The sequence below is a fragment of the Hypanus sabinus genome, chromosome 12 (genome assembly GCF_030144855.1).
Source record: "Hypanus sabinus isolate sHypSab1 chromosome 12, sHypSab1.hap1, whole genome shotgun sequence".
Lineage (NCBI taxonomy): Eukaryota > Metazoa > Chordata > Chondrichthyes > Myliobatiformes > Dasyatidae > Hypanus > Hypanus sabinus.
Genome location: NC_082717.1, coordinates 15,342,423 through 15,358,774, shown reverse-complemented (window position 1 = coordinate 15,358,774; position 16,352 = coordinate 15,342,423). Strand labels below are relative to the sequence as shown.

The window sequence follows — 16,352 nt, the reverse complement described above, 5'->3', positions numbered from 1 at the left end:
CTCATTCTAAACTATTTTTTCTTCCTGATTTTCAACTAAGTTTCATGAAACAGTTGTTGTGTAGGCTGATTATTATTAGTGGTTTTAATTTTGTTCATGGTTCAGCTGGCAAAGTACCACTTAGGCATAGTAAGATGGATTGGCTTTATCATTTGGAACCAAGTTCTGTTCCATTCAAATTTTTTTTAAAATATCAATTAAATGACTGATTTCCCCACTCTAATTTAATGGAATCTAACTTTCCATGAGTTTGCTCTTGTACTCAATCCTGGAGTTTTGAGTTGCTTACAACAGGATGTTCATGCGTGACTTCCTATTAATGTAAGTTGGTCATTTCATGCCTGATTCTTTTTGTAAATTATGCTTATATGCACATTTGCCCTGAACATTTCTTTTCCTGAAGCAAGGTAAACAAATACTTTCTTCCCCCAACATTCATTTCTCAGTGCATTCATGTGGCTTGGCATTATGGAAAAGCAGGTGACAGTGTTCTGATTGCCTGTTAATTAATGTGAGGTAACAATAATGTAATAAGGGTGCTTTATACTTTTGATACATTTCATTGATGTTCAAAACCACAAGTTAGCAGAATGCTGAGATGACACATTATAAGTTATATGTATACCATTGCATTTTGCTTTTGATATAATATTTTAATGTGGTATACAGCACTTTTATATCATATTTTTAATTTCTTTCATCTCAGGTAGTAGCTATTGAGCCAATTGTTAACCACGGAGGTGCAACAGCTAGCACACAGCGTTTAAATCAGAGTCTCCGGTGGTTTTTTGGTATAGTAGCAGTTGTAACTGACACTGGACATGTTCTTCTTATCGATCTGTGTCTGGATAATTTCGCATGCAGTCAAAGTGAGCAAGACCCAGCAGGTAAATTTGCTTATCAAAAATTAAGCTTGCATATCCTTCAAGTTATTTTCATTGCTTCAAAGTGCCCTAAAATGTATTGTAGCCAGTGATGTACCGTTTGAACTGTAGTTATTCTTGTCATGGGAGAATCAGTTAAGCACAACAGGCTTCGATAAGCATCAATATGATAAAGACTAAATAACATGGCCTTCATAAACTCCGTTGTTGTTTAACAAGCATGTCAATACTTTGCAATAAAATAAAGTGTCAAATATCAAAACAAAATGTACTTGCGTTTGCTCAAGATCCTGGATGATTAGCCCAGTGAATTACAGCAGCAATTGCCCAGCATTGAAGAAACTAAATCAGTCATGCAGTGTGTGCTGGGGAATCAGAAACCTTAGTTGCTGTTCCCAACATGCTGCAGCTTATGAACATCACCCAGTTCAACCACTAATTTTCTGCATTGCAGCATTTTGGATAATGTGTTTCAGATTGTGCTGTGAATAACTAGAGTTAGTAGAAAGGCAGCGTCAAGTTCCTGAATGTTAACTGCCTGATATCAGAAAGTCTCTACATATCAAAAAGCAAGAAATGTGTTACTGAAAATGACAATTTGGCCAAAAGACATTTTTCCTTGTATTTAATAGTTAACTTCCAGATTGAATATCTACTCATACCAGTTAATTGTTGCTATTTGTAGTAACTTTATCACCTCATTGTCACCTAATATCATTAGATCCAAAGTTCCTCAGCCACTTATTGGCATTTTTCTTGAATGTGCATACACACACATGCACACTTTGCATCTGTCTGCAGATTGTTAACAACACCTTTGAAGACCTAATAGGTTCTGCACCTAGGCTGATGACACCATTCTTACCTCTAGGCAACCATTTCAATGCCTCTTTGTTGCATGGCAGCTTGGCTGATATTCCAATATCCTGGATGAGTGGACATAGAAACAGAGAAATATAGAAAACCTATGGCATGATGCAGGCCCTGGGCTGACAAAGTTGTGCCGAACATGTCCCTACCTTAGAAATTACTAGGCTTACCCATAGCCCTCTATTTTTCTAAGATCCATGTACCTATCCAAAAGTCTCTTAAAAGCCCCTATCGTATCTGCCTCCACCACTGTTGCCGGCAGCCCATTCCACACACTCACCACTCTCTTGAGTAAAAAAACTTACCCCTGACATCTCCTTTGCACTTACTCCCCCAGCACCTTAAACCCATGTCCTCTTGTGGCAGCCATTTCAGCCCTCGGAAAAGGCCTCTGACTATCCACACTATCAACGCCTCTCAACATCTTATACACCTCCATCAGGTCACCTCTCATCCTCCGTCGCTCCAAGTTCACTCAACCTGTTTTCATAAGGCATGCTCTTCAATCCAGGCAACATCCTTGTAAATCGCCTCTGCACCCTTTCTATGGCTTCCACATCCTTCCTGTAGTGAGGCGACCAGAAATGAGCACAGTACTCCAGGTGGGGTCTGACCAGGGTCCTATATAGCTGCAACATTATCTCTTGGCTCCTAAATTCAATTCCATGATTGATGAAGGCCAGTAGACCGTATGCCTTCTTAACCACAGAGTCAACCTGGCAGCTTCTTTGAGTGTCCTGTGGACTCAGACCCCAAGATCCCTCTGATCCTGCTCACTGCTAAGAGTCTTACCATATTTTGCCATCATATTCGATCTACCAAAATGAACCACTTCACACTTATCTGGGTTGAACTCCATCTGCCACTTCTCAGCTCAGTTTTGCATCCTATCAGTGTCCTGCAATGTCCTACTGTGACAGCCCTCCACAATATCCACAATACCTCCAACCTTTGTGTCATCAGAAACCTTACTAACCCATCCTTCCACTTCTTCATCTGGGTCATTTATAAAAATGACGAAGAGTAAGGGTCCCAGAACAGATCCCTGAGGCACTCCACTGGTGACCGACCTCCATGCAGAATATGACCCATCTGCAACCACTCTTTGCCTTCTGTGGGCAAGCCAGTTCTGGATCCACAAAGCAATGTCCCCTTGGATCCCATGCCTCCTTACTTTCTCAATAAGCCTTGCATGGGCTACCTTATCAAATGCCTTGCTGAAATCCATATACACTACATCTACGGCTCTACCTTCATCAATGTGGTTAGTCACATCCTCAGAAAATTCAATCAGGCCCGTAAGGCAAGACCTGCCCTTGACAAAGCCATGCTGACTATCCCTAATCATATTATACCTCTCCAAATGTTCATAAATCCTGCCTCTCAGGATCTTCTCCATCAACTTACCAACTACTGCGGTAAGACTCACTGGTCTATAATTTACTGGGTTATCTCTGCTCCCTTTCTTGAATAAAGGAACAACATTCGCAACCCTCCAATCCTCTGGAACCTCTTCTGTCTCCATTGATGTTGCAAAGATCACCGTCTGAGGCTCAGCAGTTTCCTCCCTGCCTCCCACAGTAGCCTGGGGTACATCTCATCAAGTCCTGGCGACTTATCCAATTTGATGCTTTCCAAAAGCTCCAGTACATCCTCTTCCTTAATACCTACATGCTCAAGCTTTTCAGTCTGCTGCAAGTCTTCACTACTATCATTAAGATCCTTTTCCATAGTGAATACTGAAGTAAAGTATTCATTAGGTACCTCTGCTATTTCCTCTGGTTCCATTCACACTTTCCCACTGTCACACTTGATAGGTCCTATTCTTTCATGTCTTATCCATTTGTTCTCCACATACTTGTAGAATGCCTTGGGGTTTTCCTTAATTCTGCCTGTCAAGACCTTCTCATGGCCCCTTCTGGCTCTTCTAATTTCCTTCTTAAGCTCCTTCCTAGTAGCCTTATAATCTTCTAGATCTCTAACATTACCTAGCTCCCTGAATCTGTAAGCTTTTCTCCTTGACTAGCTTTTTTTACAGACTTTATACACCATGGTCCTGTACCCTACCTTAACTTCCCTGTCTCATTGGAACGTAACTATGCAGAACTCCACACAAATATCATATAACCATATAACAGTATAACAATTACAGCACAGAAACAGGCCATCTCAGCCCTTCTAGACTGTGCCGAATGCTTATTCCCACCTAGTCCCACCGACCTGCACTCAGCCCATAACCCTCCATTCTTTTCCTGTCCATATACCTATCCCAATTTTTTTTTTAAATGACAATATCAAACCTGCCTCTACCACTTCTACTGGAAGCTTGTTCCACACAGCTACCACTCTCTGAGTAAAGAAGTTCCCCCTCGTGTTGCCCCTAAACTTTTGCCCCCTAACTCTCAACTCATGTCCTCTTGTTTGAATCTCCCCTAATCTCAATGGAAAAAGCCTATCCATGTCAACTCTATCTATCCCCCTCATAATTTGAAAAACCTCTATCAAGTCCCCCCCCCTCAACCTTTTATGCTCCAAATATCCCCTGAACATTTGCCACATTTTTTCCATACCTTTCCCTGAGAACATGTTTCCAATTTAAGCCTTGAATTTCCTGCCTGTTAGCCTCATAATTCCCCTTACTCCAATTAAATGCTTTTCTAACTTGTCTATTCCTATCTCTCTCCAATGCTGTTGTAAAGGAGATAGAATTATGATCACTATTTCCAAAATGCTCTCCCACTGAGAGATCTGACACTTGACCAGGTTCATTTCCCAATACCAAATCAAGTACAGCCTCTCCTCTTGTAGGTTTATCTACATCTTATGTCAAGAAACCTTCCTGAACATACCTAACAAACTCCAGCCCATCTAAACCCTTTGCTCTAGAGAGATGCCAATCGATATTTGGGAAAGTAAAATCTTCCATCATGACAACTCTGTTGTTATTATTACACCTTTCCAGGATCTGTTTCCCTATCTGCTCCTCGACATCCCTGTTACTATTGGGCGACCTATAAAAAAACACCCAGTAGAGTTATTGACCCCTTCCTGTTCCTAACCTCCACCCACACAGACTCCGTAGACAATCCCTCCATGGTGTCCACCTTTTTTGCAGCCGTGACACTATCTCTGATCAACAGTGTCATGCCCCCTTCTCTTTTGCCTCCCTCCCTGTTCTTTCTGAAACATCTAAAACCCAGCACTTGAAGTAACCATTCCTGTCCCTGAGCCATCCAAGTCTCTGTAATGGCCAGCACATCATACCTCCAAGTACTGATCCACGCTCTAAGCTCATCCGCTTTGTTCACGGTACTCCTTGCGTTAAAATAGACACATCTCAAACCTTTGGTCTGAGCGCTTCCCTTCTCTATCACCTGCCTATCATCCCTCTCACATTGTCCACAAGCTTTCTCTATTTGTGAGCCAACCTCCTCTTCCCCAGTCTCTTCAATTTGGTTTCCAAGCCCCCAACAATTCTAGTTTAAGCTTTCCCCAGTAGCCTCAGCAAACCTCCCCACCAGGATATTGGTCCCCTTGGGATTCAAGTGCAACCTATCCTTTTTGTACAGGTCACATCTGCTCCAAAAGAAGTCCCAATGATTCAGAAATCTAAATCCCTGCCCCCTGCTCCAATCCCTCAGCTACGCACTTAACCTCCACCTCAATCTATTCCTATACTCACTGTCACGTGGTACAGGCAGTAATCCTGAGATTACTATCTTTGCGGTCCTGCTTGTCAACTTCATTCCTAACTCGCTGTAGTCTTTTTTTCAGGACCTCCTCCCATTTCCTACCCCTACCTCATTGGCACTAATATGTACCATGACCTCTGGCTGTTCTCCCTTCCACTGCAGGACATCTTGGACACGATCTGAAACATCCCAGACCCTGGCACCTGGGGTACAAACTACCATCCGAGTTTCTTTCCAGAATCGCCAGTTTGACACCATAACTATAGAGTCCCCTATCACTACTGCCTTCCCCTTCCCTCTCCTGACTGTAACCCACTTGTCTGTCTCCTGTGGCCCTGGTGTGACCACCTGCCTATAACTCCTTTCTATCACCTCCTTGCTCTCCCTGACCAGCGAAGGTCATCGAGCTGCATCTCCAGTTCCCTAACTTGGTCCCTTAGGAGCTGCAGTTAACTTTTATCCCATCCTGTCTAAACATAGTCCTCTGCTTCCTGGGCAGTGGTTACCACAGACTGTCAGACCTTTGACATTTTTTAATCTCTAGACCAGCAGTTTTCATAATATCAGTTCTCTGAGACATTCTTGCAACACAACTTGTGTTGTTAGGTACCAGTTATTGTTGGCTATTGTTCTCTCCTACATAATGGTGATGTGAAGTAGAAAAGGTGTCAGTAAAGAAGTTCTGACAACAATCAGTCAAATGTAAGAATCCAGTTTCTTAGCTCATATATTCTGCACTTATCCTGTTTTTGTTTTATTTTAAGAGGCTGTTGACACACAGGTTCAGGGTGTTTCTGTGCTAGCTGTTGTCAGACAAGCAATTAGGTGAAGTAGACACTGCAATAAGCTGAAGTCTGAACACTTGAACAGAACTGTTCTGTTTACTGTCATTCCAATAGTATGATTATATGGCTTTGATTGGCATGCATATGTTAATTTTAAAACTGAAGTTAAGTATCATGGTGAATTTCATAAATAATCTGATACATTTGATAATATTGGTTTCTAAGCAGGTACAATAAACTGCTATAATTTTTTTTTCATTTGGTGCCTGTTTCATTGAAATATTGAATTAGAAATATTTTTACTTGTGTTCTGACTATTTAATCTTTCAGACCTTGAAGTGGTCAATGGATCACCTGCTGAAATTCCACGAATGAGGGAGAATGTGATGAGGGAAGGGCGACATCTTTGTTTTCAGTTGCAGAGCCCATCAGGGATAGCAGCCACTGCAATTCGATATGTCCTCAGAACAAATCAGCTTGTTGTTGGCTTTGCAAATGGTTATGTTCAACTCTGGAACCTGAAGTCTTTAAAGAAGGAGTAAGTAATGGGAAATAAACTTATTGCTTACCTATCTGCAGCATTTTCGTAAGCTTCTCAACTTCCACATAGATTCCCTGAAATCTGCCATGTTTAATTTCATTTTTAAGATGGAGGGATTCTGAAGTTCAAAGTACATATAGTGACAATAGATAAAACTTCTAGTAATTCTTGAAAAGTCAGTTTGATGGAAACCTTTACTTGATACAGATACCACTCTCAGTTGGAAGGAGGGAATGTACCTGTGTATGCATTCACTTTTCAAGAACCTGAAAATGATCCTCGGAATTGTTGTTACCTTTGGGCAGTGCAGTCTGCTCAGGATGGGTGAGTGTCTGCTCATAATTATAAATTACAGTTTGTGTGCATTGTGGTTGTGTGAGCAGATTATTTTGTGTGTGTATATTGTGATAACCCATGAATATAAGATGGTGGGGCGCGGTATCTCTAAATCTAGACCATCATGTCTATCTTCATGAATTGAAAGTTAGTGCCATTTATATTTGTTTTCTTCAAAGTTCAAAGTAAATTTATCAACAAAATACACATATGTCACCATATACAACCCTGAGATTCAGTTTCTTACAGACGTATTCAATAAATCTATAATAGAATCAACAAACGACTGTTCCAACTGGACATTCAGCCAGTGTTCAAGAGACAACAGGCTGTGCAAATACAAAAGAAAGAAATAGTAATAATAAATAAATAAGCAATAAATATCAATGTCATGAGAAGAAGAGCTTTGGAAGTAAGTTTTAGGTTATGGGAACATTTCCGTGATGGGGCAAGTGAAGTTGAGTGAAGTTATCCCCTTGTTTCAAGAGCCTGAATTTGGAGTGGTAATAACAGTTCCTGAACCTGGTACTGTGAGTTCAGAAGCTCCTGTACCACCTTCCTAATAACAGTAGCAAAAAGAGAGCTTGTCCTGAATGGTGTGGGTCCCTGACAGATGTGTTCCTGCGATAGTGCTTTGTGTCGATGTGTTCATTGCTAGGGAGGTCTTTACCCATGATAGACTGAACCACATCCACTGCTACTTGTAGAACTTCCTGTTCAAGAGCATTGATAATACCATATCAGTCTGTGATGCAGCTAGGTAATATGCTCTCCACCACATATCTATACAAGTTTGTCAAAGCTTTAGATGCATGCCAAATCTTTGCGAACTCCTAAGGAAGTAGAGGTGCTGCTGTGCTTTCTTCCTAATTGTACTTGGGTGCTGGCCCAGGGCAGATCCTCTGAAATGATAATACCAAGTACCAAGGAACTTAAAGTTGTTGACCCTCTCCACCTCTCCTACCCCGATGAGGACTAACTTGTGGATGTCTGGTTTCCTCCTGAAGTCAATAATCAGCTCTTTGATCTTACTGACATTGAGTAAGCGATTGTTGTCGTGGCACCATTTAGTCAGCTTTTTAGTTTTCCCTCCTACGTACTGATTCATCACCACCTTTGATTCGGCCTATGACAGTGGTGTCGTCAGCAAACTCGTAAATGGCATTGAAGTTGTGCTTAGCCGCACAGTCATGAGTGTAAAGTAAGTAGAGCAAGGGGCTAAACACACAGCCTCATGCATTTACCCTTCTAGCTTCATAAAACTGTTTTTGTACTGCTGTCGTTATGCAGTCAAGCAGTGAGAATTTAATTGGCATTAAATTAGATGAAATCATCAGATTTGGGAATTGAATCTGAAAAACTGAATATATTGAATGTAATTGGAAATGACACTTATGGCAATTAAAGAGTAGGCATCTCCTTAGTTTGTGTATTGCAAAATATCAGAACAAATGGTCATTTTAGGGTTGAATTCCTTAATATTTTATATTTTGTAAATATACAGTTTAGAACCACACCTACTCAATAGTGAGTTAGTTTCTGTGATTTTAAAAGAGCACAAAAAGAAATGACAATGTGCACTTTGTTTTTAGTGAAGGAGATGTGGTGAGTCTACACCTACTGCAGCTGGCATTTGGTGATCGGAAGTGTTTAACGTCGGGACAAATCCTCTATGAGGTACTGATACATTTTTCTTTATGCTGCAGAGCTATTTTATTAAGTCAATAACACAGCGTAATCCAAGTTAATGCTGAACAAGCAATGATGGTTTGAGTCTGAATTGTGACATAAAGTATTAAGAGAACATTGACAGCCAGTATTTTGAAATATATTTGCACTTACAGCAGTTCAAAAATAAAAGCAAAGCCTTATCCCGCTGGTAATTCTGCATTAGTTTATCCATTCTCCAATAATTTAATCAGTGTTTTACATCTGCCATTTCTTAGTGTTCTTTAGTGTTACAATGTGGGAGTATATTCATATTTGTACCCAGAGGTTTGGTAGTGTTGTTCGGTAGAGTTTAAACTAACTTGGCAGGGGATGGGCCGGAGTGATATTACTGAGGATGGGGTGGTTGGTTTACAAACAGAGGCAGTGTGTAGTGAGACTCCTAGCAAGGAGAGGTCAACAGAACTGTGGTCAACAGGGTGAGTTGCAATTTAAAAGGTAGACAGAATCAAAAAGGGTGAATGCAAGACTGCAAGGTGTTATATTTGAATGCACACAGTATATGGGATAAGGTGAATGAACTTGTAACACAGTTACAGATTGGCATGTATGACATTATGGGCATCACTGAATTGTGGCTGAAGAAAGATTATAGTTGGGAGCTTAACATCCAAGGATACATATCCTATTGAAAGGATAGGCAGGTAAGCTGAGTGGGTGGCGTAGCTCAGTTAGTAAAAATCATATTGGAAAGAGGTGGCATAGGATTGGAAGGTGTTGAATTGTTGTGGGTAGAGCTGAGGAACTGCAAGAGTAAAAAGACCCTGATGGGAGTTATAGACTGGCTTCTAAACAGTAGTAAGGATGTGGTCTGCAAATTATATTGGGAGATAGAAAATGCTTGCCAAAAGGGCAATGTTACAATAGTTTTGGTGGATTTTAGTATGCAGGTAGATTGGGAAAATCAGGTTGGTATTGGATCCCAAGAGGGGGAATTTCTAGAACACCTACAAAATGGCTTTTTAGAGTAGCTCATGGTTGAGCCCACCAGGAGATCAGCTATTCTGGATTGGGTGTTGTGCAATGAACTGAAATTGATTAGAGAGCTTAAAGGTAAAGAAACCCTTTGTGGTAAATGATCATAATATGACAGAATTCACCTTACAGTTTGAGAAAGAGAACCCAAAGTCAGCTGTATCAGTATTTACAATAGAGTAAAGGAAATTACGGAGGCATGAGAGAGGAGCTAGCCAAAAGTGATTAGAAAAGAACACTGGCAGGGATGATGGCAGAGCAGCAATAGGCTGGAATTTCTGGATGCAATTCAGAAGGCACAGGATATATAGATCTCAAGAGGGAAAAAATATTCTAAAGGCAAGATGACACAACCACAGTTAACAAGAGAAGTCAAAGCCGACATAAAAGCCAAGGAGAGCTAATACTTGAGCAAAAATTAGTGTGAAGTCAGAGGATTGGGAAGCTTTCAAAAATCAACACAAGGCAACTAAAAAAAAAACAGGTCATTAAGGAAAAGATGGAATATGAAAATTAGCTAATAATATTAGAGATGATACCAAATGTTTCTTCTGGTACATAAAGTATAAAAGGGAGGATAGAGGACCTCTAGAAAATGAGAGGTAGTATTGGAGGGGACAAGGAAATGGCAGATGAACTGAGTAAGTACTTTGCATCAGTCTTCACTGTGAAAGACACGAGTAGTATGCTGGAAGTCAAAGAGTTTCAGGGGGAAGAAGTGTGTGAAGTTGCCCTTTTTAGGGGGTATGTCCTTGGAAAACTGAAAGGTTTGAAGGTAGATAAGTCACTTGGACTGGATGGTGTACACCCCAGAATTCTGAAAGAGGTGGCTGAAGAGATTGTGGAGGCATTAGTAATGATCTTTCAAGAATCAATAGATTCTGGAAGATTGGAAGATTGCAAATGTCATTCCACTCTTCAAGAAGAGAGAGCGGAGCCAAAGAAAGAAAATTATAGGCCAGTTAGTCTGACCTCAGTGGTTGGGAAGATGCTGGAGTCAATTGTTAAGAATGTCATTTCAGGCTACTTGGAGGTACATGATAAAATAGGCCGTAGTCAGCGTAGTTTCCTGAAGGGAAAATCTTGATGAACAAATCTGTTGGAATTCTTTGAAGAAATAACAAGCAGGATAGACAAAGGAGAATTGGTTGATGTTGTGTACTTGGATTTTCAGAAGGCAGTTTACAAGGTGCCAGACGTGAGGCTGCTTAACAAGATAAGAGCCCATGTTATTACAGGAAAGGTATTAGCATGATAAGGCAGTAACTGATTGGCAAGAGGTAAAGAATGAATAAAGGGAGCCTTTTTTGGTTGGCTGCTGGTAGCTAGTAGTGTACCACTGGGATATGTGTTGAACCATTTCTTTTTAACATTGTATGTTAATGACTTGAATGACGGAATAGGTGGCTTTGTGGCAAAGTTTGCAGATGATCTGAAGACAGGTGGAGGGGCAGGTAGTTTTGAGGAAGTAGTCTACAGAAGGACTTGGACAGATTAGGAGAGTGGGCAAATATGTGGCAGATGGAATACAGTGTTCTGAAGTATATGGTCATGCACTATGGCAGACGAAATGAAAGGGTAGACTATTTTCTAAATGAAGAGAAAATTCAAAAATCTGAGGTGCAAAGAGACTTGGAAGTCCTTGTGCAGGATTCCCTAAAGTTTAATTTGCAGGTTGAGTCTACGGTAAGGAATGCAAATGCAATGTTAGCGTTCATTTCAAGAGGACTAGAATATAAGGGCAACAATGTAATGTTGAGGCTTTATAAAGCACTCGTGAAGCCTCACTTTGAGTATTGTGAGCATTTTTGGCTCCTTAGCTAAGAAAGGATGTGCTGAGATTGGAGAGGGTTCAAAGAAGGTTTGCAGAAATGATTCTGGGATTGAAAGTCTTGTCATATGAAAAGTGTTGGATGGCTAGAATTCAGAAGAATGAGGGGTGAGCTCATTGAAACCTATAGAATGTTGAAAGTCCTCTATAGAGTGGGTGTGGGAAGGATGTTTCCTATGGTGGGAGAGTCTAAGACCACAGGACACAGCAGATTAGAGGGGCTTCCTTTTAGAACAGAGGTGAGGAGGAATTTCTTTAGCCAAAGAGTGCTAAATCTGTGGAATTTGATGCCATGGGCGGATGTGGAGGTGAAGTCATTGGGTATATTTAAGGCAAATCAATTGGTCAGGGCATGAGAGATACAAAGAGAAAGCAGGAGATTGGGGCTCAAAGGAAAATGGATCAGCCATGATGAAATGGAGCAGATTCAATTGGCCAAATGGCCTAATTCTGCTCCTGTATCTTCTGGCCTTATTTTCTTAATAGATATAGCACACATTTGCTCATTTAAAAGAAACAAAGTAGAATAATATAGGACCATATTTGTGCTGTTAGCTATTGGAAGTGGTCACAGAGAGGAATCTTGCAATTTGCAATACTGCAGTACTTCTGAATACATGTTTGTAAAGCAATGAGTAGGTGAAGATATTAATTTATATATGGTATGATAGAAGACTAAAACAACTGTAAGACCTTGTTTTTATTGGCTATAGTTTAATTGTCTGTGCTGCCAAGGAAAACGTACCTTTCAGGTTAGGACACATTTATGGAGGCAGTAGTTTACATTTATGTCCAGAGTTTCTAAATGGCCTTTCTGTTTTCTTGAAGGGCTTGGAATATTGTGAAGAGCGTTACACTCAAGATCTTACAAATGAAGTGCTTTCTTCAAGAATGCGGAATACTAATGCTCGGCTGCTGTGCTGCCAGACTATAGAGAAATTTAGGAATCATGCTGACAGAGAAGAAAGTATGACTGAGGGTGAGTTTAAAGTGTTACTTGTACACACGTTAAATCAATTTTAATCACTTATGAAGGCTAGAAAGAAGTGTTGCTGCTTTTCTCCAAAGCTATTTATTACTGCCTGCCTTCAGGGAATTATTCCAAACCATATATGCAGTATTCACTTTATGAAGTTTTCTAATGCAGATTGAATGATTTATTCTTAACATAAGTGAGTCGCTGCCACACATGAATTAATTTTACAAAATGATATTTTCTCATTTCAACTAGTACATTTAAGGTAATGGATGGTGTTAGAACTTGATACATTACGACATATATGGGATCCTTGTTATTAACTTCATGCTTCATTAACAAAATGTCAGTTGACTTCCCACATGTCAGAACTGGAAGATGCTAACAGTTTGTTCTCTGTTGGAACTTGAACAAAGAGGGTTTTACAGGGATTTTGATCGTGGAAGCTAACAGATGTCAGACTTGTGGAACATAGTCATAATCCTAATCTAATTACTGTTTGAGTCTTTTCAACTCCTCACAGAATTTCCTGACTGGAATGCTTTAAAGCCACATAGGCTTCTTCACTGATACCTGAGTACAGTTGCAGTTCAATACTACCTTTTGAAGTTCTGTGTACTCCAGTTATTGTAAGACTTTGCATGTTCAACTGTGTGACGTCCAATGAATCTGAGCAATTCTAGAGAATGTAGCTTTGATGTTTAAAACGGCCATACTGCACCCTTCATTTGGCTTGTTACTTGGGCTTTAAAACTCACCTGTAGCAAGCATTCAGTTCCAATGAATAGAAACACGTCCTCTGAGGTTGGCAAAATTCACTCAGGTGGAGCCATTCAGTGGTATACATGATAATATTAAATTTACCACTGTTTCACTGTCTGAGAAGCTTAATAAATCAAATTAACAATAGTGTGTCCTTATGCTTATCACTGAAAAAAAATTAAATTGAAAATTTTGTTTCCAGCCACTTCACCGGACACCAGTGTATCTGTTTTCAGTTGGCAGATGAATACATATGGGCAGCGCAAGCCCTCTACTTATTTGGGCATTTTTGATATCAACCGTTGGTATCATGCACAGATGCCTGATTCACTAAGGTAAGAAATCTATTCATCCTTTTCTCTTTGCATGACTTTTAAAGTGTAAGTGAAAATAGTTACAGGCGAAAGTACTTGGACAATGTAAATGCTTGTAACTTAAGGAAGAGGTTTAGAAGATTTACTTCATGGTATGGCTTTAAATTGGAATTTTGAAAGGGTGCCATTAGTTGGAAGCTTTTCAAAAGGTGCACAACACTAGATCTGGCAAACTGCAGATGCATTAAAAATAGCACTTCCCAAGGTGAGGAAAGGCTTTGTGTGAACATTTTTATGGTTGTAATACCTAGAATCTGTCTGGAAAGCTCAACAATGCAGTGTATTTAAATGTCAGACCTTCAGCAAAGGCTCTTTACTACCATTAACCAGGGATTTGATGTGACTTGTCAAGAAACTTGTTAAAGGTAGAAACAAGTAACTGCATTTTTAGAATTCTTATTCCTGCCTTTTGAATTTTAAATGCTTGTTTTCCCCCTGGAGGCTGTCAACAAATCAAGCAACATTTGTGGAAGGAAAAACAGAAGTAACGCATCTAGTAATGGATTGATCATCATACTTGTAGAAGGGCTCACAAAAACATGCAGATTTGCAGTGTGTGGAGAGAAGGATGAAAAGGATAAAGGTATTATAGGTTGCCACGGGAATACGCTATAAACAAGGTCAGCCAGTTGATGTATTAAATGAGGGCAGTTCTAAAGGAACATTAAAGTTTTGAAATGAGGGCACTTAGAGAGTGAACACAAAGGAGCATAAATTGTCTAGCATAGACCTGAAAGATATGTCCAGTAGGTCGTGCTATGTGAATGGAGTGAAGGGAAACTGATGGACGAACCAGATCTGAAACAAGCACACCTGAATTTGCAGAATTGAATATTAGTTCAGGAAGACATCAATGTGACCAGATGGAAATCTGGTTCTGTTTCTCAGCCTTACACTGGGTCTTGTTAAAATGGGTCAGGAGGCCACAGACTGGGAGAGAGGTATAAAATTTAAAGTGACAGTGGGAGCTCTGAAGCAACCCAGGATCTAATAAAAGTTGCCTCACAAAGCAGTTAACCGCATTTGATTTTTTTTTCAGTCTCGAAGTGATCACTGTGAACAGCGAATGCAGAATATGAGATTGGAAGAAATGTGTAGATTGCTGCTTCATCTAAAAAGACAGTATGGGTTCCAAGGTGGTGGTAAGGGAAGTGGGGCGGAAAAAAAGGCCTTGTATTCTATGGAGCTTTGTGGGAAAGTGCCATAAGAATTGGAGCTGTTGGTGAAGCAGACCAGGGAGTTGTGAAGAAGACTATCTATGAAATGTAGTCAGGCAAGGTAGGGAAGGATGAGATGCAAGCAGTGGTGGGATTTCATTAAAGGTGGCATTAATTGTGAAGAATGATCCATTAAAAGTGAAGACTGATGAACTAGATAGTGAAGACCAAGGGAACTCCTGTCGTTATTATAGCTGGGAAAAGAGGAGTGAGAGCAGAAGCATAGGAGATGGAAGAGATTCTGCTTACTGTGGTAGACAGGAAGCCAAAGTTTGGAAAGAAGCATATATCTCAGAACCACCTGTGTGATCTCCCTCTGTTTGTCGAGTTTCTCCAGCATTTGTTTTTATTTCATATTTCCCACATCTATTGTCGTCTTATGTTTTGAGGCATAAAGTACTTCAGTGCCCATCACTATTGACAGAGCTAGCTGTGTAAGGAGAGAGCTGCCAGACTCAACACAAAGAATAAACTGGACTTTGTGAATAATCTACTTCTTTAAGTACATATCTGTCACCATATACGGAATACTCAATAAATCCACTAGCCATAATAGAATCAATGAAAGCCTGCACCAACAGGGTGGACAACCCGTTTGAAGAAGACACAAAACTGTGCAAATACAAAAAGAAGGAAAAAAAGAACTAATAGTACTAAATAAATAAGTTCAGTGATGTTGAGTGAAGTCATTCCCTCTGGTTCAGGAGCCTGATGGCAGCAGCAAAAAGAGCATGGCCTGGGTGGTGGCTGTCCCTGATGCTGGTTGCTGCTTTCCTGTGTAGGTGTCTCTGTAGATGTGCTCAATGGTGGGGAGGGCTTTACCCGTATCCACTACTTTTTGTAGTATTTTCCTTTCAAGAGTATTAATGTTTCTATACCAGGCTGTGATGCAGCCAATCAATATACTCTCCCCCACAAAATCCATCCAAATTTATCGAAGTTTTAGATGTCATGCGGAATCTTTGCAAACTACTAAGGAAGAAGAGGAGCTGACGTGTTTTCTTCGTAATTATACTTAAATGCTGAGCCCAGGACGGGTCCTCTGAAGTTATAACACCAAAGAATTTAAAGTTGCTGACCCTGTCCACCTCTGATTCCCATGAGGACTGGCTCATGGTCTTCCGGTTTCCTCCTCTGGAAATCAATATTCAACTCATTGGTCTTTCTCACATTGAGTAAGAGAACCAGATTTTCAGTCTCCTAAATACTGATCTGACACCACCTTTGATTCACCTACTTGAGGCATGTACATGCATCTGTGATGGTTTTATCAAAAATAACCACATAACAGTTCATACAGATCCAGCATTGTGGTATGTGGAACTACAATATGGAATGCTATGGTCCATTAGCAGCAACAGCAGAAATGCACACCACATCA

General features: G+C 40.3%; 1 protein-coding gene across 2 annotated transcripts in view; it reads left to right on the top strand.

Annotated features, from left to right (window-relative positions):
- The window catches only part of ahctf1 (AT hook containing transcription factor 1), a 111,330-nt gene that overhangs the window by 27,601 nt on the left and 67,377 nt on the right, over positions 1-16,352 (top strand). For both annotated transcript variants that reach the window (XM_059985585.1, XM_059985586.1), the window contains 6 exons: positions 707-887; positions 6,562-6,769; positions 6,980-7,096; positions 8,701-8,785; positions 12,471-12,621; positions 13,583-13,715. In XM_059985585.1, the coding sequence (XP_059841568.1) occupies positions 707-887; positions 6,562-6,769; positions 6,980-7,096; positions 8,701-8,785; positions 12,471-12,621; positions 13,583-13,715 (875 nt within the window). The remainder of the gene's footprint in view (positions 1-706; positions 888-6,561; positions 6,770-6,979; positions 7,097-8,700; positions 8,786-12,470; positions 12,622-13,582; positions 13,716-16,352) is intronic.